This window comes from Podarcis gaigeae, assembly GCF_964106915.1.
Source record: "Podarcis gaigeae genome assembly, chromosome: W".
NCBI classification, from domain to species: domain Eukaryota; kingdom Metazoa; phylum Chordata; class Lepidosauria; order Squamata; family Lacertidae; genus Podarcis; species Podarcis gaigeae.
Window position 1 is genome coordinate 6,555,966 of NC_139695.1, and position 23,043 is coordinate 6,579,008.

At 46.5% G+C, this 23,043-nt stretch overlaps 1 protein-coding gene across 1 annotated transcript; it reads right to left on the reverse strand.

Moving 5' to 3' along the window:
- Positions 1-1,253: 1,253 nt before the first annotated feature.
- On the reverse strand, positions 1,254-7,019 carry LOC310836091 (uncharacterized protein). The gene is made up of 2 exons (XM_083721009.1): positions 4,247-7,019; positions 1,254-1,497 (listed from the first exon to the last, which is right to left on the reverse strand). Exons 1-2 carry the CDS (start codon positions 5,713-5,715, stop codon positions 1,476-1,478), a joined length of 1,491 nt encoding a protein of 496 aa, XP_083577135.1. The 5' UTR covers positions 5,716-7,019; the 3' UTR covers positions 1,254-1,475.
- Positions 7,020-23,043: the final 16,024 nt, after the last annotated feature.

Here is a 23,043-nt window from a genome sequence, read left to right on the forward strand (position 1 = left end):
CTCCATAGCTTCTTGTTTGCCGAAGGTGGCAGGGCACTGTTGTGCATCTCGATCGGGCTCACAGTCAAAGCGACTGCACGGAAGCAGCGTCGATATTGTCCACCGCTTTTGCAAAGACTTTAAGTAAAACAAACTTACCCATTAGCTTCTTTGGAAGCCGCCCTCGGACCTACAGCAGGAGGAGAGAAACAAAAAGGAGTTCGATCTCCAGTATGGACCATGATCAAATATCCAAGGAAGCAACCTGGCTCTTTTACTGCACCTGATATCCTACATGTAGCAGCATTCTGCAGTCATTAAACCGTTTCTTAAAAAAAAACATATTTAGACCCGGCCAATATGGCCAATTATCGCCCAGTTTCAAATCTTCCATTCTTGGGCAATGTGATTGAGCGGGTGGTTGCTGAACAACTCCAAGCATGCCTGGAGGATGCGAACCATTTGGATCCCTTCTAATTGGGATTCAGGCCTCGCCATGGGACTGAAACTGCCTTGTTCTCACTGGTTGATGATCTCCGGCGGGCTAGGGACAAAGGTGAGAGCTGTTTCCTAGTTCTGCTGGATCTCTCAGCAGCCTTTGACACCATCGACCATAACATCCTTCTGGACCGTCTAGAGGGGCTGGGAGCTGGGGGCACTGTTATACGGTGGTTCCGCTCCTTTCTCCTGGGCCGTGTCCAGAAAGTGGTGTTGGGGAATGAGTGTTCAGACCCCTGGGCTCTCACTTGTGGGGTGCCTCAGGGTTCCGTCCTCTCCCCCATGCTTTTTAATATCTCTATGAAGCCGCTAGGAGAGATCATCAGGGGGTCTGGGCTAGGCGTTCATCAGTATGCAGATGACACCCAGCTCTACCTCTCTTTCAAATCAGAACCAGTGAAGGCGGTGAAGGTCCTGTGTGAGTGGAGGAAAAGAGGAGGAGCCTCGGCTGCAGCAGGTTTAAATAGCCGAGGCCCCGCCCCCAGAGCCAGCCGATTGGCTGGCCCGGGGTATGACACGGGCGGGGATTCCCTTAGGTATCGCGGGGGCTGGAGCCAACCCCCGTGAATGTGGGGAAGGGGCGTGCCGCCCGCAACCCCACCTCCTTGTTTATTGCGGAAGTGGCTTTGCGTGGCGAGTTCCCCCCTCCCCCCGAGGAAAAAAAGACACAGGACACAAGAATTCAGGTTAATGGGTCAAATTAGGCCACAACTTTATTGATTACAGGAATTGAGCGGTATTGGCTTAGGCATTGGTCCTAACTGCTAACCGGCCGGAAGAGTTAATCACCAGAGGGAGGAGTTCTGCTGAGGCACGTCAACTAGGACCTCCCCCGGGCATCACCGCGTGGGGGCGTGCCATGGGCCCACACCTCCTTAGGCTTAGGACAAGGCCACGCCCCCCAGAATCCTTTACCGGACTACCCTTGCTTGGGGGAAGGTGATGGCGCTCCTTCCCCCTTCATTTGCATAACAATAGGACAGTACCCCTACCAATGCCTAACCGCCACTCAAGCCCAGGCTCACCACCAATACCCTCAAACCTGTAACCAATCCCTAATCCCTGATATAATATTGCTCAACCAAACATCATTTCCCACATCAGAAAGATGTACGCCATCATCTCTGTAGAGGGTCACCTTTGTGTACTGGATCTCAGGATGGTCAATGACTCGTCCCCCCAGAGCCGCCACTCTACGTGCCACAGTACGTTGCAAGATCTTTCGGGCTCTATTCACCGCAGCAGGGGAGCGACAATCTCTCCACGTGTGCCTTTCTAGTAAGGATGACCACAGAATGCTAATGCTGGGGTAAGAGCTGAGTAGCTCCTCAAAGTCGCTGAATATATTCCATTGCAGATCAATAGTTTTACGATAAGCAAGATCATTTTCCCCAAGCTGTATCACCAAAGCGTCTGGAGGGCCCTCAATTGCCACTCTGTTCTTTTTTTAAAAAAAAAGATTTTTATTAAGTTTTCAAAAGTTGTATAAGAACAAAACAAAACAATAATAAAAACAGACAAAAATAAAAGACAAGTATAATTTCAATCCCTTTTTTTTCTTATAATTTACTTCCCGGACTTCCTCATACCTCCCCTCTCTGTATTCCAATTTCTATCTTATTAATTCAGCAAATCCTTTCCCTTGATTTTCATTTAATTTTTGACCTTTCTTTTCTTTTAACTTATCCATTACGGCTGGAAACCATATAATTTCTAAACCAACGTCATTCTAACATTCATTTGGATTTGTTTTTGTCCAGATAGATTCTCTTACAGTTCCAGCTTAACAGTCTCTTTATTTTAATCAATCTGCAGAGCGGAAAGGCAGACTTCCTCTTTATGCCTTTCCCGTCTCGGTGCCGAATTCCTCAAATTTAACTTCAATTTCCTCAAAATTAACTTTAATTTAGTCCTTTAATCATTAATCCTACTCACGGGTAGTTACTTTCCTTAAGTCGAATTCTTTGGAAGAAATCAGCGCTCTCCGCTAATGGCGATGCGGCTTCACTCCACAGGCTCGGTAAACAACTCTCAGCACCGCGCCGCTCACCCGCTGCTGCTCTGAAGCCTTTAAAAGGCTCTTCGCAGTTTTGGGGGGGGCGCAAAAGGTGCCCGCCGAGTCTCCTTGTTCACAGGTTTCACCACCTGTGATTTGTGAGGGTCCCCATTTCGCCGTAACGGCAGGACCCGAACCCGTAGAGCAGACTCCCTCCGGAGCTCAGAGGGAAATCCGCCATTAAGTGCTGGCGCTGACCAGAAGCCCAATTGCCACTCTGTTCTTAATGATCGGCATGAACTCGGCCCATCGCATCCCTCTCCGTGCCATCCCTATTGCATCTGTGCTTGGCGGCAAGCCGAGTCTTAGCCCCAAGCCCGTCATGGCAGCTCGCTTTGCAGCCCAATGCACGATACTGTGGCCCACGATCCATATCCGAATTCTTGTGTCTCCTAGAAGGGGAATGAAATGACATGGAAAGATCAGGAGTGCGGCCGCAATCATTGAGTCTTTCTAACATAGGTCTTGTAAGCATCGGATTTCCAGCGCCCCATGTCCTTAGGTCTTTCCGCTGAGAGGCCCATGTGTACGGCAGTAGTAGCCACCCCAATCCTAAAAGAATGGGCTGCAAACTCTGCAGCGTTGAGGCCGCAAGCCGCGATTGCCATACGCATCACCCGTGTAAATTGGTGCCTAGTCAGAGGAGCACCATCGTTATGAATTAATAGGGGCCCGGGCAACTTCGGTCTCAAGTATAGGAAACACCTGGTATCTTTTACCGGACAAGGCCCTTCCTTCCCCGTTGGTAGTAACCTAATGAGGGCCCCTTTCCCCCGTTGGTCGGTTTTTGAACTGCGCACATGTAAGATCAAATCTGAGCGCGAGAGGGTCAGGTCATTCAACAATATTCCATGCTGAGTTTTTTCCTGGCCTCCTTCGCATACCACCTCCCCTATCTGAAGTGCTCCATAAAATGCAGTGGAATAGGCCGCTGAGAATAATCGAGCTTCGAATTTTGACCAACATATGGTTCTTAATTTCCTGTGAATTTGGCTAAGGATATCGAATGTAATGGGTTTCCTATTGTCCTTACTGGGGGGCTCTAGCCTGCGCCAACCTTCCAGCACTTTGCACACTACGAAGTCTGCACAGGGGTCTATGGAGTAAACAGCTTTTGAAAAGAAGGATATAGCGGCCGACTGTATAATTAAGGTCTTTGACGCTCTCCCTAAGTTTTTCAGGTGTAATAAGTATCTTCGGACTTTTGAGGGGGGGATGCGATGTTCAAGTTGCCTCCTCTGTTGCAAAACTTTTGAAAGTCTGCCCACGCCCTTGTGTATGATCTCAGAGTGGATGGCGCCAATGTGGCCAATACTCCCTTCATAATTTCGTGTTCCCAAGGCTCCAAAGGTGCTCTGGGAAAGGCTGTGACAATTGTCGCGCCTCTGGCGCTAACAAGCGGAAGCGGTTCATCTGAAAACGAGACAGAGCATCCACGATGTCATTATTAACGCAGAACAGAAAAATAGATGTTACGCTGAAGACATAACAGGACAAAGGAACGTAGGAGGCTTCCCACCCTTGGGGATCGTGAAGATTGCGTCGACAGGACCACTACTACTGCCTGATTGTCGGTCCAGAAACACACCCTGTGGTTACTAAATACCTCTCCCCATAAGTGAACTGCTACCACGATGGGAAAGAATTCTTAAAAAGTAAGATCCCTCAAGATGGGTCTTCCTTGCCAACCGGGGGGGCCAGCGTTGGTCGCACCACTGACCCTTAAAGAAAACCCCGAATCCTAGCGAACCTGCGGCATCGGGCTGCACCTGAAAATCGGCGTGAAGCAGCATGGTGTCTTGCCACAGAGATATACCATTATAATTGTCCAGGAATTGAAGCCATATTTCTAAGTCGGCTTTAACCGCCTTGGAAAGGCGTACCCTGTGCTGAGAAGCGCGTAGGCCCGCAGACAATCTAGCTAGGCGGGTGCAAAAGGGGTGCCCAGGAGATACCACCCGGCAGGTGAAATTCAGGTGACCTAATAGAGACTGGATCTGTTTGAGGGTGACTTTTTTCAATGGAAGAAGCTGTTGAATCAAATCTCTAAGGGCGACTAATTTTTCCTTTGACAACCTGGAAGTCTGTGCAATTGTATCCAATTCAATGCCTAGGTACACCATTTTGGTGGCGGGCCCCTCAGTTTTGTCCGCCGCCAATGGGACTCCGAGTTCCTCAGCTAAAGAGATAAATGACGTCAGCAAAGAGGTGCACTGGGGTGCTGTAGCTACAACGAGAATAAAGTCATCGAGGTAATTCGAGACCCCGATGGAGCGGGTTTTAAATTGAAGCACACAATCCAGGAATGTACTGAAAGTTTCGAAGGCTGCACAAGCCACCGAACAGCCCATAGGCATAGCTTTGTCAACAAAGTAAGAACCTTCAAATTTAAAGCCTAACCAACGAAAATCGTCAGGGTGCACTGGGAGGAGACGGAAGGCTGATTCTATATCACATTTTGTGAGCAGCGCCCCCTTACCAAATTTATGAATCAGTTTAACCGCTTGGTCAAATGACACGTATTTCACTGAGCAGAGTTCTTGGGGAATGGCATCGTTGACGGAGCCTCCCCTTGGGTATGAGAGATTATGGATCATACGGAATTCCCCAGGGGCTTTTTTGGGAACAATGCCCAGGGGGGAGATGTGTAAGCCTTCAATAGGGGGTTGGCTGAAGGGACCGGCCACCCTTCCCGCTGCAATTTCTTTTTGAATTTTCTTTCTGGCTATCTCTGGCATTTCCCTCACTGATTTTTGGTTGGGTGGATCGCCCGGGTTTGGTGGAAAGGAGACTGGGATTCTAAAGCCTGAGGAAAACCCATCCCAAAGGTACCTCACTGCTATTTTATTGGGGTATAGATCTATTAGGGCTTTCAATGGGTGCAATTTGATAGGTGTGTGAGCTAGCCTGAGGGCCATATTACTGGCGGTTCCCGGAGGTCCCCTGTGGGTGTCCGGAGGTACCCCTAGGACCTTGGTAAGAGTACCCCCTGCCGCCTCGAAAGGGCTGCTTTCCTTTGGGGCAGGCGGAGCCTGGGTGATTACCGAGGCACCTTTCGCATTCATGTGCATACTTACACATGGGACGGGAACAGACCCCCCTGTTGAAATCCCAGCATTGCCGACAGCGTTTTGGCTCCACCTTTCCCACCTTTGGAGAATCCTGGGATTTCTTGTCCACATATGGACCTACATGATCCATCCAATAGTTCTGGTCCCTCAGTTCCCAGCAAGTGGATGACAGAAGTGACGCGTTTCTACGGAAGTCCTCGTCATAAGATAAGGCGGCATTCTCCCCTGCTAGCGTAAAGGCCCTTCTAATGTGTGCCATGTGTGCTATGAGATGCATTGCACATTTTGGATAAGCTGCGGAAACTACCCCCATGAAGACCTGATAGCTATCTAACCAATTTTCAAAAGTACGCTCCGCCCGCGGGGTTCTGTATCTCCGCTTCCCATAAATACGTTTTGTCTCCCCTTTACCTGTCATTTTTGTCGGGGGGAGGAGCGTAAATATGTCGATGTAGTCCTTATTGAGTATTTTGGTCTTCTTTTTCTTAGATAAATGATTTCCCAATATAAAATCGGTTGACACATTGGTGGATGTTTTTACGTCTTCCACCAATGCCCCCCCTTTCCAATCCAGGGACCCGTTAAAGGACTTACGGTGGGAGTTAGCCCTCCTTTCATGTACCCACAAAGGAAGCCCAGAATTATCCTTGCCCAAGCCCCAGTAATCCTCCATGGGGGCTTCGCTATCTGAATCGGAAGAAGAGGTACCTGACTCGTCCTCGGAATCCGCCTTCCTGCTTTTCTTGCCTTTTTTTGAAGTGTGTTTCTTCTTGGACTTCCGTTTCCCACCCTGCTGCTCCGCATCAGCAACAGTCTGGGCAGCAGCCGGGGGGTTGTCTTGGTGTCCCTGTTGTTCCTCCTTGTATGATGATCCGGAATCTCCACCCACCGTCGTGAGCTGCTGCGCTGATTCCTGAAAGAAACTGGGCACACCTATGTCCTGATGAGAATTAGTATTGCTGGATCTCTCAGGAGGCGCTCTGCCACCAAAGGAACCTGAATTAGACCCAAGGGAGCGAGCAGACTGAGAGTGGGTTGTACGTGGTGACCCAGCGGTGGGTCCCGATGGGGCTATGCCCGAACCAGAGGCAGAGGTACTCGGTTGTTCCTGATTACTGGGTAGGGTGTCAGGAATGTAATCCTGGGAGGCCGGCGGTGGCGCTGGGAGTGGTATGGCCCCTGGCCGACACTGCCTATAAAAGGTTTCAAATGCCACAAAGAACTGAACGAATGCTTGCGGGTTACACGGCATGACGGGCACCAGTGAATTGGTTTGAGTGGCTTCCTTGTTCCCCTTGCAGAAATATGCCTGTTGTTTTTTACCAGAAGGCATGTTGGAAGGAGCGTACACCACCAGCACCTAGCTAGGTGACCTGGTCTGGCAAGAACTAGTACGCAACCATGCCCCAGCTAATCCTAATCCCATTCATTCATTCATTTACTTACTTACTATTGATTTTTTATTATTTATTTATTTACTGTTTTAAATGAAAATAAAAATTAATTAATTCTTTATTTATTATTATTATGTTTTAATTTTTTTGTTATTAATAATAATATTTTTATTAGTTAATTGTGTAATTTAAGAATTTGTTTATATAATGCATGTGTCACTAGACCCCTAAGCCTAGTTCAGTATTTCCTAGGCTGACTGACCAAAAGTATGGTTAGACCAGTTCCGAACTGTTCAGTATTAACTACACCAGCAGCAGGAAACCCAATTTGGACAAAGGGTATCCCACGATCTTACCGCGTTATATGCACTCAATATGAGTAATGAATCATGCTAAATGGGATGAATTGAGTTGTATGAGATGACTATGCAATGAGTATATACATGAATATAATGGGCTGTGTATGACTATACCCTTTGCCAGGCGCTCGATTACAATGGTAAAATGCAGCAATCCCGCACTAAACACACTACCTATAAACCTGCAGTCCTACACTCTATGTGATATACAAGAAGTAAGTGAGCCACTATCAGCCTACGTGTAAGATTGAAGGAATAGCCAAGAAGGTTTAATTAAGAAGCACCTTAACTGCCTCTGTGAATAAAAGCAGTCCTCAGTTGCCAGAACCAACCACAGTGTAAGCAAGTCCTTTAATTGCCTTTATGAGTTAGGGCTTTTAAGAGCAGCGCTAAATAACATACCAAGCTGCAGCGTTTGCTAATTGCACCAATTAAATTTAAAAACAGCGCTAAATAATATGCAAGCAGCAGCGTTTGCTAATTGCACCAATTAATTTTGCCAGCTATCGCACTTTAGAGACAGCACACAGCACTTTACTAACTTATACACTTTAGGCACTTGCTCCCAGCAGTTTGCAAAAGTAGTGATTCCCCATGCAAAGCCCCGGTGTACTAACGCAAACAACAGAATAATACTACCAGTGAAGCTACAAAGTAGCAGCCCCCGGCACAGAAATTTTAATGAGCGTGCGTGCAGCTGCTGAATAGTAGGCCAACAAAGTTGCAAGTTAATAGCAGTCCGAGTTACTTGGCAGACTGTGATAACAAAAAAAGGTGGCAGCTTTACTTGAATACACAACAATGCTGCAACCCCTTGCGCAGCGAAGACACAGCTTAAGATTCAAGGAAAGGTTCTATATCCAAAGGCACTTAACCTCGCAGAGGGAAAACGCCTCACCTAAGATGGCGGGTGCCCCCCCCCCAAGCCACGTGGTCGAGTTAAAATGGCGGCCGCTAGCTGTGGTAACCTAGGCAACAGGTAAAGACTTTTGCAGACACAGCTAGAATAGCCCTGCGATCGCACGCCCGCAAAGAAGCAGCCGCTTCTCTACACGTTATTTTCTTAGGAAAAATGGCTCAAGTGCCCTATTCTGCTCAATAAACAAGCTGCCAGCTATCTAAAAAAACGCCGGCGATCTCGCGTTCGCTTCGACGCGCGAGGGTCGCAAGCTGCCAGAATTTAAACAAACGTCCCTGCGATCGCTCAGATGCCCAAGATGCGCAGCCGCAAGAGTTTAAAACAAAAGCCCAGACCGGCGCCCTCCCCCCAAAGTCACCAACTTCACGCAGTGCTGAAGCTACCTGCATTACGAAGTCAAAGCCAAATTCCCTCAGTTGTGAGGAGAGCTGTAATCCTAGGTCTTTGTGAGCAAAAAGGAGAGCGTGCTGTGGGGAAAAACCCTTGGATCTGCTGCCCAACACTGGAAGAGAGCTGCAGGAGCCTCCAACGATGGGTAGACGAGGAGATATAGTGGGAGGGAAAGAAAAATCAAGCCGGGACCAGGGAGAAGACCGCAGGGAAGGAAATACAAACCGGGTCAAAAAACCGGTCAGCTGCAGCAGCGGAGGAAACGAGGAGGAGCCTCGGCTGCAGCAGGTATACTGGACCAAGACCGTTTAGGGCTTTCAAGGTCAGCACCAATACTTTCAATAGTGCTCGGAAACGTACTGGGAGCCAATGTAGGTCTTTCAAGACTGGTGTTATATGGTCTCAGCGGCTGCTCCCAGTCACCAGTCTAGCTTCCGCGTTCTGGATTAGTTTTAGTTTCCGGGTCACCTTCAAAGGTAGCCCCACATAGAGCGCATTGCAGTACTCCAAGCGGGAGATAACTAGAGCATGCACCACTCTGGTGAGACAGTACGCGGGCAGGCAGGGTCTTAGCCTGCGTACCAGGTGGAGCTGGTAAACAGCTGCCCTGGACACAGATTTGACCTGTGCCTCCATGGACAGCTGTGAGTCCAAAATGACTCCTAGGCTGCACACCAGGGGCACAGTTACCCCATTCAGGACCAGGGAATCCTCCACACCTGCCCGCCTCCTGTCCACCAAAAACAGTACTTCTCTCTTGTCAGGATTCAACCTCAATCTGTTAGCCGCCATCCATCCTCCAACCGCCTCCAGACACTCACACAGTGGCTTCTGACGCTGATGCCGGATGGCAGAACAGAAGCTGCAAGTTGGATTTATTTGCGGTGCCCAGAAGCAGAGTTTTCTGAGCTGTTTTCTGAGCTGTTTTCCATGCAGCTGCTGCTGCTTGATTTATGGACGTATGTTGCTGTCCGCCAAGAAAAGAAGATAGCGTCCCTGTTTGCCTGTTAATTGGGCTCTGAGTGGGAGAGAGAGTGGCTGAAGGAGTCTAAGGCTTTATTGTGTTGCACGTGGGGAAGTGTCTTGCTTTAATTAACAGCAGACATGGCCTGTGCACATAAACTGAGAGATATGCATTTGAGACAAGGTGCCGGTTCCAGCGTGATTTTCTTCAAGAAGCTGTGCAGGTTGCAATTAAAGAAAGATGGTGATTTGCCCAGCCATCTGTCCCAATTAAAATGCCTCAGACAGGACCTTGTTCAGCAAGATCTGAATATTTCGGAGGCTGTGTTTGCAATGTTAGTGATAAATAGCATAGACTATGTGAAGGTCCTGTGTGAGTGTCTGGAGGCGGTTGGAGGATGGATGGCGGCTAACAGATTGAGGTTGAATCCTGACAAGACAGAAGTACTGTTTCTGGGGGACAGGAGGCGGGCAGGTGTGGAGGATTCCCTGGTCCTGAATGGGGAAACTGTGCCCTTGAAGGACCAGGTGTGCAGCCTGGGAGTCATTTTGGACTCACAGCTGTCCATGGAGGCACAGGTCAAATCTGTGTCCAGGGCAGCTGTTTACCAGCTCCATCTGGTACGTACGCTGAGACCCTATCTGCCTGCGGACTGTCTCGCCAGAGTGGTGCATGCTCTGGTTATCTCCCGCTTGGACTACTGCAATGCACTCTACGTGGGGCTACCTTTGAAGGTGACTCGGAAACTACAACTAATCCAGAATGCGGCAGCTAGACTGGTGATTGGGAGCGGCCGCCGAGACCATATAACACCGGTCTTGAAAGACCTACATTGGCTCCCAGTATGTTTCCGAGCACAATTCAAAGTGTTGGTGCTGACCTTTAAAGCCCTAAACGGCCTCGGTCCAGTATACCTGAAGGAGCGTCTCCACCCCCATCATTCTGCCCAGACGCTGAGGTCCAGCGCCGAGGGCCTTCTGGCGGTTCCCTCATTGCGAGAAGCAAAGCTACAGGGAACCAGGCAGAGGGCCTTCTCGGTAGTGGCGCCCACCCTGTGGAACGCCCTTTCAGCAGATGTCAAAGTGATAAACAACTACCTGACATTCAGAAGACACGTTTTTAACGTGTGATATTTTAGTGTATTTTTGGTTTTTATGGAAGCCGCCCAGAGTGGCTGGGGAGGCCCAGCCAGATGGGCGGGGTATAAATAAATTATTATTATTATTATTATTATTATTATTATTATTATTATTATTATTATTATTTCGACAGCGTAGCTGCCCAATTTTTTAAAAAAATAATATTTATTGAAATTTCAAAAAATTGCAGAAATAAAGAAAAATAAAACAGAAAATACAAAATACAGAAAAATAAAAACAATTAAAAACAAATCAATCTTTCCATATCTTATCTTTCATTTGCTTGTTTCCTTGACCTCCTCACACCTCCCTTTTTTGTGTTCTAGTTCAATTAATTAATTCAGCAAATCCTTTCCATCTTTGCTTTTATCTTAATAATTTATCTTAATATATTGTAACTTTACCTTCTCACCTGTTAACAATCCATTTTTACTTACTCCTTTGTAACATTACTGCTAAAACCACATAAATTCATTCCAGCATCCTTCTAACATTCCTTAACTTTACAATGTTTCTGTAGATAGTCTTTAAATTTCTACCAACCTTCTTCTACCGACTCTTCTCCCTGGTCTCGGATTCTGCCTTCTTTATCCTTCTTTAACACCGATTGGCCGACCATGCCCAGGAGAAAGGCCTCTGGTTTCTTCAGGAAGGTATATTTAAATACCATTTTCATTTCATTATAAATCATCTCCCAGAAAGCCTTAATCCTTGGGCACGTCCACCAAAGTTGAAAGAATGTACCTTCAGTCTCTTTACATTTCCAGCATTTATTATCAGGCAAATGATATATTTTTGCAAGCTTGAATGGTGTGATGTACCACCTGTAAATCATTTTCATAATATTCTCTCTTAAGGCATTACATGCCGTAAACTTCATACCTGTGGTCCATAACTGTTCCCAGCCAACATAATGTTGTGTCCAACATCTTGTGCCCATTTAATCATAGCAGATTTCACCGTTTCATCCTGAGTGTTTCATTTCAGCAGCAAGTTATACATCCTTGACAGAGTCTTAGTTTTGGGATCTAACAGTTCTGTTTCCAATTTTGATTTTTCCACCTGGAAGCCAATTTTCTTGTCCAAATTGTATGCCTCCATTATTTCATAATAATGGAGCCAATCTCGCACTTTGTTTTTTAGTTTTTCAAAGCTCTGCAATTTTAATTTATCTCCCTCTTGTTCCAAAATTTCCCAATATTTCAGCCATTTGGCCTCCATATTGAGCTTTTTCTGTGCCTTCGCTTCCATCGGTGGCAACCACCTTGGGGTTTTATTTTCAAGTAGGTCCTTATATCTTGTCCAGATATTAAACAATGCTTTCCTGACAATATGGTTTTTAAACGCTTTATGTGCTTTGACCTTATCATACCACAAATATGCATGCCCCCCAAATCCATTATTGAAACCTTCTAAATCCAAAATGTCTGTGTTTTCAAGAAGCAGCCATTCTCTCAGCCAGCAAAATGCAGCTGATTCATAGTAAAGTTTAAGGTCTGGCAGGGCAAATCTGTGAGGAGAACCTGAGCTTACAGGGTTAAACAGCTCAGAGTGTACGCCCTGCCTACTAATGGGAGGGGGGAGATTCGTCATTTCCGAGAATCTCCAGCCTTTGTTCTTTCTCTCTACTTTCGCTTTTGAGGAGAGAGGACGTGTTTTCACGATGCTGTTCGCTGTGATAGATAATGGATAGTCTGCTGTAATTAAAACCTGCTTCTAGCTGCTAAGATCCTGAGTGGACTTTATTTAAGCACACTGAAGAACGCACTGGAGTTTGCAGCTTTCTCTGACCGCTGCTTAAACTCTGCGTTTGCTCAGAGCCTTTGGAATGTGTTCTTTGAAGTCCGGAGGCCTAGCAGAACTGCGCAGCCGAAGCGGGCTGGACGCCAAGGCTTATCTGAGCAATAAACATTCTTCAGGTTATGGACGATAGTAATTGCAATTAGAGGAAGCTGCTTTGAAGCCTGCTCTGAAGTGCTGTGCGCTTAAAAGGCTGTGAAAGTTGAGAAGCTGCTGTTTTTGCTGCCGGAAGAAAAAAGTCCTGCTTTGAGGCTTTGCCTGGGAGAAAGCAGAGAGACTGGCTGAAATGCTGTGTGCTGCAAAGAGCCAAAGGAGGCCTCTCCTTTGAAGCTGGCTGGTACGCGTGAGTACTTCAAAGCCCCAATGGGAGCACTGGGGGAGGAGATGGCTGAGCTCCAGGACTTTTATGATGTCCCGTTTGAAAAGCTCACAACCCAGTCCTGGGATATCTGGGTTAGGAGAGTAAGGGGGTGGTTTTTGGCCACAGGGCTCTGGGGTATAGCCCAGAAGGAGCCGGCCCCACCCATGCCAATTGCTGCTGAAGATGGTGCAGCACCCTTGGAGGCTGCTTTGCTAGAAGATAGAGAGCAGAGAATGCAAAGAGAGCTCTGCATGTTGAGAGCAAGCGTGGACGCTTTGCTGTTACCCCACCTGGAGGACGTTGAGTCGGCTCAGGCCGCCTGGCAGGTGCTGAGGAGACTGTGTGAAAGCTCAGCAGGAGCCCAGGGCCGGGAGAAAGCCGAAAGCAGGGAGGAAACTGAGAGCCCAGTGGGGGCTGCTGGCCATGTTCCTGAAGTTACAGCTGGGAGTAGCTGCTTTGTCTCCGAGGGGCCATGTGATGTTGAGGCCTACAACCCGAGTGCTGGGGAGCGTGCAGGCCCAGGCTGTGCACCCAAAGGTGGGGGTGCTGGGAACAAAGGAATGGCTGAAGAGGGAGCTGTGAGAGCTGTTGCTACGCGTCACCACTGTTATCACTGTGGCTCCCCCTCCCATCTGGTGAGAGAATGTCCAGTGGAGGCACAGGAACAGCCGAAGGCCGTCTCCCGTAGCAACCAAATAAAGGGCTCTTCTTCGAAGCGTGGGAAAGGCAAGCTGAAGGCAGCTGGCAGAGACACTGAACATAAACATTTGGCAGCCTCTATGGCTGTAGTCAAGAGCTGTCAACAGGACGCTGTGCTGACTTTTGTGATGGACTCAGGAGTGTCGCATCATTTAGTGCCATCTGCAGGATTCCTGGAGAACTGCACCTCTGTAACTTCTGGGAAGACTGTTTAGCAGATGGGACTCGACACCCACTCACGCAGACTGGCTCACTGTTTTGTTCTTTCTTACAGGATTCAATCCAAGCTTTTGTTGTTCAAGGACTGTCCTGCGCGTTGCTGTCTGTCAGCGCCCTTCTTGCTGAGAACTACAGAGTGTGTTTTGAGAACAATAAGTGTTCTATTTCTAGGAATGGACAGCAACTAGTCAGTGTTGAATGTAAAGACAGGTTGTTTGTGATAGATGCTTCATTTGCAGGTACAGGTGACACGGAGGTGGCTCGAGCACAGTGTGCCAACGTTCCAGTTCATGATGCATGTGCTCACTTATGGCACCGACGCATGGCTCACGTGTCCTGGGGGTCAGTGAAGAAGATCCCAGAGTGTACGCAAGGGTGCAAAATGAAATCATGTGCTAAGTTTCTAGATTGCAGAGCGTGCGAGTCCGCAAAGGTGAAAACGTGCACATACCCTAGGTCTGAGAGGGTGACCACTAGGGCTTTTCAATTAATTCATGCAGATTTGTGTGGTCCGATGTCTGTGACCAGTATGGGCGGAGCAAAATATGCGCTGGTTCTGATTGATGACCACACACGCAACTCCTGGCTCTTCATGCTTCAACACAAAAGTGAAGCTGCGCCGCTAATCAAAGACTGGATTGCGGCTGTGGAACTGCAATTTTCCACACGGGTGCAAAACTGTCAGAGCGATCGCGGTGGGGAGTTCACCAGGTCTGCACTGCAAAGTTTCTTCCACAAGAAGGGGATTCAACACCGGTTGACTTCTCCACACAGTCCCCAACAGAACGGGATTGCGGAAAGACGGAACAGGACTCTAGGGGAGATGTCCGCAGCTCTTTTGTTTGATGCCGGGCTCCCACAGCGCTTTTGGGGGGAGGCTTGGCGAACGGCCAACTTTATTCTGAACAGGTCGTTCAATTCAGTGGTAGGTGACACACCATACTTCTTGCTGCACGGAAAGAAGCCGAAAGTGCACTACTTCCGCGTTTTTGGCTGTGAGGCTTGGGTCCTCATACCAAAGGCCAAACGCAAGAAAGGTGAACCCAAGTCCCAAAAGATGATTTTCTGTGGGTATGAGTCAGGGACCAAGGGGTGGAGGTTTGCTTATCCATCAGGGAATCAGTCCAGAATTCTGCTCAGCAACAGTGCTGAATTCTGTGAGCAGAGTGGCTGGGCAAGGATACATGGGAACCCTGACATTGTGTCAGAGAGTCTGCTTGACTCTGCCGATGAAGGAGAGGAAGAGGTTGAACCTGCTACTGAGGCTCAGAGTTCAGACCCAGTGCTGGCAGAGGGAAGAACTTCTCCCAAGGCTGTGAAGATGGAGCAACACAGTGCTCCATCTTCCCCCACAGGTTTGGCTGAGAAGTCCAGAAGGCGCAGTAAGTCGGAGGGGGAGCTCTCTGATGCCAAGGACGTTCTGGCTGGCCCCAGTGGGTCAGAGGGGGTTCCTGAAGTAGTGCTGCGCCGTTCAGCTCGGACGACGAAAGGGAAACCTCCTGAAAGGTTTGCCGTCACTAGCGTGTGGGTCGGAATGGCACAGTGTGAACCCGAGAGTTTTGAGGATGTTCAGAAACTGCCTCAGGAAGAAGCCAGGAAATGGCATGAGGCGATGCAGAAGGAGATGAACTCAATGGAGTCTCTAGGTGTGTTCTCCCTCACGAAGTTGCCGGTGGGCAAACAGGCCATGGGTAGCCACTGGGTTTACCGTCTTAAGCCCACAGCGACAGGAGAACCGCAGTATAAGGCCAGATTAGTGGCAAGAGGATTCACACAGTGCAGGTGGTTGCATTATACAGAGGTTTATGCTCCCACCTGTAGGAGTGAATCTCTACGTTTGGTCTTGACCATTGCTGCACAAAGAGGCTTGCTTCTGCATCATTTTGAGGTGGACGTTGCTTACTTGAATTCGGACCTCCAGGAGGATCTGTACATGCTTCCTCCTTCAGGGTTTGAGGGCAATGAGCAAGGTACTGTGTGGAAACTTCACAAGTCAATTTACGGTCTGAAGCAATCGGCCAGGAATTGGAACTTGTGCCTGAATGAAGCTATGGAGAAGCTAGGTTTCAGGAAGAGTCTTGCTGACAGTTGCCTGTTCCTTAGAGGATCAGGAGACTCACAGGAACTGGTATTATTTTTCATTGATGACATCATCCACATTGGAAAGGCAGACAAACAGGTGCAGAGGTTTGCCAAAGAGCTTGGGAAGCGGTTTCAGCTCAAGAACCTGGGTGCAGTAAGGATCTACCTGGGCGTGCAGATAGCGAGAACTGAGGATGGTAGCTTCTTGCTCAGTCAGAAAGGCAAGATTGAGCAGTTGCTTGAGAAGTTCAGAATGTCCGATTGTGCAGGAGTTCGGACACCTATGGAGACGAACTTCGTGAAAGATAGCCAGCAAGCAGAAAGTGCCGAGTTTGAGAATGCTGAGCTCTTTCAGTCAGCTCTAGGTAGTCTGTTGTATCTGTCCCAATGGAGCAGACCAGGCATTGCCTTTGCTACCAACCTGCTAAGTAGGGAAGCGTCAAAGCCCAGTGTGAGTGCTTGGCACGGTATCAAGCAGGTACTGCGCTACCTGCAGCATACCAAAGACTTCTGTCTTAAGCTGCCAGCTGAAGGTGAGGCGAAGCTCACATGCTATGTGGACAGTGACTGGGCGAATTTGCAGGACCGCAAGTCTGTGTCTGGGTAAGTGGTAAAGTTTGGGAAGTCACTAATTGGGTGGAAGTCCCGGAAGCAAAGTCTCATTGCGCTGAATTCAGTGCACTGTCAGATTTGTGCCGGGAGCTAGAGTTCTATAGATGCTTGGTGCAAGAGATCTATGGGGGTTGTAGCTTGCCCATCACGGTTTGGGAAGACAATCAACCTTGTTTGAAATTGGCTGAATCTGCGCAATTTAAGGCCAGAACCAAGCATCTGGACATACGTTTCCAAAATGTGTGTCAGAGTGTTCAGTCAGGTTTGATTCGGCTGAAGTATTGTGCCAGTCACATTAACTTGGCCGATGGATTTACCAACCCTTTAAGCTTCCAGCGTCATGGGGAGTTTTGTGGTGGTTTGGAGTTGGGGGTAAGTTCTGTACATACTTTCCCCACAGTAGCGCAGGGCGAGAGGGGGTGTGAGGAGAACCTGAGCTTACAGGGTTAAACAGCTCAGAGTGTACGCCCTGCCTACTAATGGGAGGGGGAGATTCGTCATTTCCGAGAGTCTCCAGCCTTTGTTCTTTCTCTCTACTTTCGCTTTTGAGGAGAGAGGACGTGTTTTCATGATGCTGTTCGCTGTGATAGATAATGGATAGTTTGCTGTAAATAAAAACTGCTTCTAGCTGCTAAGATCCTGAGTGGACTTTATTTAAGCACACTGAAGAACGCACTGGAGTTTGCAGCTTTCTCTTGCCACTGCTTAAACTCTGCGTTTGCTCAGAGCCTTTGGAATGTGGCCTTTGAAGTCCGGAGGCCTAGCAGAACTGCGCAGCCAAAGCTTATCTGAGCAATAAACATTCTTCAAAATCCACCTCTTTCTTTTGCATCAGTTAGTATTTTAAATTTTATTCTGGGCTTCTTGCCCTGCCAGACAAATCTAAAAATATCTTTCTGCCACTTCTTGAAACAGTCCATTTTATCCAAAATTTGCAGTGTTTGAAACAAAAACAACATCCTTGGCAATACATTCATTTTTATCACAGCAATGATAACTTTAAATTTGACCATATTTCTAAATCCTTTTTCACTTCAATCCAACATTTTTCATAGTTATCTTTGAATAAATGCACATTCTTGGCAGTCATATTAACCCCCAGGTATTTCACTTTCTTAACCAATGTTAATCCTGTCTCCTTCTGAAACCTCTCTCTCTCAATCACTGTTAGATTTTTCTCTAGAACCTTAGTTTTTAACTTGTTCAACTTAAATCCCGCAACCTGACCAAATTCTTGAATCAGTTCCAATACTCTTTTAGTACTAGATTCTGGCTCCTGTAATGTCAATACTAGATCATCAGCAAATGCTTTCAGTTTGTACTGTTTAGCTCCCACTTGTATACCTTTAACCTCTTGGTCCTTTCTAATCATATTTAGCAATACCTCAAGGACCAATATGAAAAGCAATGGAGAAATTGGGCAGCCTTGTCGTGTTCCTTTCTCAATCTTAAATTCCTCCGTCACAACATTATTGACAATTAATTTAGCCCTTTGTTCTGAATATATTGCACCTATGCCATTTCCAAAACCTTGACCAACCCCCATCCCTTGTAAATTCTTCTTCATAAAGCTCCAGGAAATATTGTCAAAGGCTTTCTCCGCGTCCACAAATATCAAAACTGCTTTGGTATTAATATTCACTTGTAGTTTTTCTAAAATGTTAATTATATTTCTCGTATTATCAGACAAGTGTCTGCCCGCGAGAAAGCCTGCTTGATCTTTATGTATCTCTTCTGCTAATACCTTTTTTAATCTTTTAGCCAAAATATCTGCAAAAATTTTATAATCCACATTAAGCAAAGATATGGAGCAGTAATTCTTAAGCTGTGTCTTCTCAGAGTCTGTTTTCGGTATAAGTGTAATGTAAGCTTCCTTCCACGACTCTGGTGCTTTTTTCCCTTCCAAAATTTCATTACAGACTTCCTTTAATGGTTGTATTAGCCATTCTTTCACGGATCTATAGTATCTTGAAGTCAAGCCATCCAGCCCTGGAGATTTACCCAATTGCATATTCTGAATGATACCTTCTACCTCCGGCTCGGTTATTTTATAATTCAGCATTAGCTTATTTTCTTGAGAGATTTTTTGTAGTCCGTTTATTTTCAAAAATCGGTCAATATCAATTTCTTTCTGTGTCCCTTGTGTATATAATTGTTTAAAGTACCTCTGGAAGCACTTACCAATCTCCACTGGATTCTGTATATTCTTTCCTTCCACTTCCAAATTTGTAATGGTATTGAGTTTTTGTCTCTTTTTCATTTGCCAAGCCAGCAATTTCCCACATTTATTAGCCGATTCGAATGTCTTTTGTCTCATCTGTTTAATTTTCCATTCTATTTCCTGGTTCATCATTTTCATATATTGTACTTGATGTAACTTTATCTCTCTCAAGATCTCCTACGACTTTGGTTTCGCTCTCAATTTCTTCTCTCCTTCCTTTATTTTCTCCAAAATTTTGTCTTTTTTCTCATTTTGAGCTCTCTTCTTTATTGCATTCTGTTGTATTAAAAATCCTCTCATAACCGCTTTGCTTGCGTCCCAGATTACTCTTTTTTCAACAATGGTATTCATATTTATCTCAAAATAATCTCTCAGGGTTATTTGGGCCTTCTTAGTCACTTCTTCGTTCCTAAACAAGGTGTCATTCATCCTCCATCTAAAGGAACCAATTGGTGTTAGTTTCATTTCCATCTTCACAGCATTATGGTCGGAGCATGTTTTAGGACAAATTTCCACTTTTCTTGTCTTCGGAGCCAGCCCTCTAGTTACCCAAATTTGGTCAATTCTTGTCCATGTCATTTTGGCTTCAGAGAAGAAAGTTCCCTCTCTTCCCAAGGGGTTCTTTATTCTCCAAATATCGACTAAGTCCACATTGTCAGTCATGTCAAAGAAGGTTTTTGGTAGTCTGCCATCCTTAGTAACTACATGTCTCTGTGCCTTGTCCATATTTGTAGATACCACTCCATTCATATCCCCCATCAAGATCATATTGTAATCCAAATAGTCCATCAGAGTCTCATGCAACTTCTTAAAAAATTCTGATTTCCCCTCATTTGGTGCATAAACGCCTAGTATCAAAAATTTCTCTCCTTGTAATTGAATTTCAATTGCAACAAATCTTCCTTGGTCATCTTTAAATATAAATTTCGGTGACAGGCTCTCCTTTGCATAAATTACTACTCCTCTTTTTTTAACTTTGTCTGATGAAATCAATTCCTGGCCCAGTCTTTTATTACTCAATACTTTCCTATGCAGCCTTATCACATGTTTTTCCTGTAGGCAAATCAAGTCCAATTGTTCCTTTTTTAATAAATGAAAGACTCTTCGCCTTTTTTGAGGGGAATTGAGCCAATTCACATTCCAGCTTAATAGTTGCAGTGCCATGATGTAGTTACTCTGATTTTCCTCCAACCACGCCAAGTGCTTGCTCTTGTTCTGTCGGTGGTGTTAATGTCACTTTCTCTGGACAGTCCAGTCCGAAGGGTAATCTTGCTATATCCAGTATTCCTCTTTTTGGTGATCTTCTGTCCAATGCTTTTTGTTCTGGTCCTCTATCTGGTGGTCTTCTGTCCAATGCTCCTGGCTCTTTTCCAAATTCTTTCTGCAGATCTTCTCCGTAGTCTTTCAAAAAAAATTCCTTATCCTCTACTGATCTTATTTTTATCTTTCTTCCTTTGAAACTAAAGGATAGGCCTTGGGGAAATTCCCACCTGAAGATAATACTATTCCTTCTCAGCAGGACAACCAAATCTCCGTAATTGGACCTAAGGTCCAAAAGGTGTTTCGGAATATCTTTGAATATTTCCACTTTTGATTGCTGTATTTCCAACGTCTTCTTGTAGTGCAGACCCAAAATTTTATCTCTCTCCTCTTTAGTTCGGAGGGTAATCAAACAGTCTCTTACACTGTTCTTCTTCCCTCCTCTTCCAAGTCTAAAAGCACTCGCGATTTTAAATTCTTCTTGATCCAAATCCAAATCCCAAAAATCTGCAAATTCCTGCGTGAGAAAGCCTATCAGGCTGTCCTTCTCTAATTCAGGCACGGCTCTGATCCTCAAGTTCGTTTGTTTCTCCTTAAGTTCAATCATAGAAAGCGTCGACCTATGGTCCTCAAGTTGCCTCTGTAGGTCTGGAGCACTCTTTGTTTCCAATTGTGTTATCTTAACTTCCACGGCAGCAGCTTTTTCCTTAGCTTCCTCTGCGGTCTGTCGAATCAAAGTAGATTCCTGTAACAATTTCTCAATAGTTTCTGTATGTTATTAATACTTACTGTATTTTGGTCAATTTTAGTTGATGCAGCATCCACTTTTTAATTTAACTGTTCCAATGAGTCATTTATCTTGCTTAATGCAAGCGCTAAGGCTTCTTCTGATGACATACCTCTTGACTTAGATTGTGTAGGTACAGCCGCAGATGAAGCAGAAGCAGAAGGGCCAGATGCTGATGCTCTTCGCTGCCAAGATTTCCCAGACCTCGTTGTTTTGTCTTGGAGCTACAAATCTACTTTTTCTTTCCCATCTGCCATAACACTTAAACGAAAAGTCCAAGGTCAATCCCACGACCACGCAGTTTATCCTTGAAGTGGAAAATTTCCCTGCTCCAATTGTTGTAACAATTTCAGAAACTTCCTCTAGGGGGACACAGTTGCAATCTGTACTTATTGTATTACAAAGTAACACCTTTTAAACCCCCAACTCAAGCAAAAAAAAAGAAAAACACCGGTTTCAATTTTCAGTTACTTTTCAGTTACTTTCCCTTCTTTCTAAGATCAGGAGAGGACAGCCGAAAACAATGTATCTCTCTTGCGGAGCTAGCTGTCAAAGAGTGATCTATTCACAAGCAGGGCGCATTTCAAAGTACGGCAGTCTTATTGTCCATTGGCAGCCCGTTCCCAGGTTTTGAACGGTAGATTTTAACTTCCTTCCCTCTCTCTTGCAAGTACATATAGTCCAAGTCTCTCCCCCCCCCTTCTCCTGCAACCAAGGGGGGGGGGGTTTCACTTATTTTTGATGTTGGAATTTTAGTCCTTTCCGATCGGCTTTCCAAGACTTTAGCTTGCAGCCTCTTTGCTTTAATCTATTTACAAAAGCGGAAGGCGGACTTCCTGTTTATGCCTCCCCGCTTCGGTGCCAAATTAGATCTTTTTTCTTCCCTTTTTCTGATTTATCCTACTCACGGGTAGTTGCTTTTGAAGTCGAATTGTCACAGGAAAAAGTCAGCGCTCTCCGGTAACGGCTGTGCGGCTTCGCTCCGTGGAAGAAGCAGTTGACTCACAGCACCACGCCACTCGCCGCGCTTCGCTCCGGAGCCCGTAGTCGGGTTTCCCCGCGAATTGGGGGGGGGCACAAAGGGTGCCCGCCGAGTCCCACTCTCACAGGCTTCACCCGCCTGTGATTTTTGAAGGGTCTCTGCCTTCGCCGTGGTGGTCAGACCCGATTTCCACAGAGCGGGTCCCTCCGAATCAGAGGGAGTCCGCCATTACCGATGGCGCTAACCCGGAAGTAGCTGCCCAAATTTCTACCATGCCTTCTGACCGGCTAACAGAAGATTATGTGTCTAGTGTGCTCTTGAATGAGTGGGATCGCAGACAGGCTGTTAGAGAAAGTCGGGACTTCCGGGTTTAGCGCCATTGGTAATGGCGGATTCCCTCTGAGCTGGAGGGGACCCGCTCCGTGGAAACTGGGTCGTACCGCTACGGCGAAGCGGAAACCCTTCTTAAATCACAGGCAGGTGAAGCCTGTGAACGTGGGGCTTGGCGGGCACCTTTTGCGCCCCCCCCAACTCGCAAAGGGACCCATTTACGGGCTCCGGAGCGAAGCGGGTGAGTGGCGCGGTGCTGAGAGCAGACTGCTACCTCCACGAAGCGAAGCCGCATAGCTGTTACCGGAGGGCGCTGACTTCTTCCTGAGACAATTCGACTTCAAAAGCAACTACCCATGAGTAGGTTTAATTGGAAAAGGCAAGGAAAAAAGTCTTTAATTTGGCACCGAAGCGGGAAGGCATAAACAGGAAGTCTGCCTTCCGCTTTTTTGTAAATAGCCTAAAGCAAAGAAGCTGCAAGCCAAAGCCAGTGAAAATTGACTTGAAAGGACTAAAGTCCCAACACCCAAGTAAGTGATACCCCCCTTTTCGATGCAGCAGAAGAGGGGGGAAGAGATTTGAACTATGTTTACCTGCAAGATAGAGGGAAGAAGATAAAGATCTACTGCTCAAAACCTGGGAACGGGCTGCCAAAGGACAATAAGATTGCCGTTTTTTAAAGTGCACTGTTTGTGAATAGAGCAACTTTTGACAGCTAGCTCTGCAAAGGGATACATTGTTTTTGGATGTCTTTTCTTGCTCTTAGAAAGAAAGGAAGTAACTGAAAAGTATCAGAAATTGAAACTGAATTTCACTATGGTCTTCTTGTTTTTTTTTTAATTTGAGGTGGGGGTCTTAAAGTGCTACTTTGGAGCATAACAAATACTCTGATACTCTGATACTGTGTCCCCCTAGAGGAAG

Excerpts from the sequence above, each read along its gene's own strand:
- LOC310836091 (XM_083721009.1), bottom strand. The coding sequence starts at position 5,715 with ATGTGGACAAGAAATCCCAGGATTCTCCAAAGGTGGGAAAGGTGGAGC. Across the intron at positions 1,498-4,246 it reads GTTTTCTTTAAGGGTCAGTG|CCTGGGCTTGAGTGGCGGTT; the intron begins GTGCGACCAACG and ends ATTGGTGGTGAG.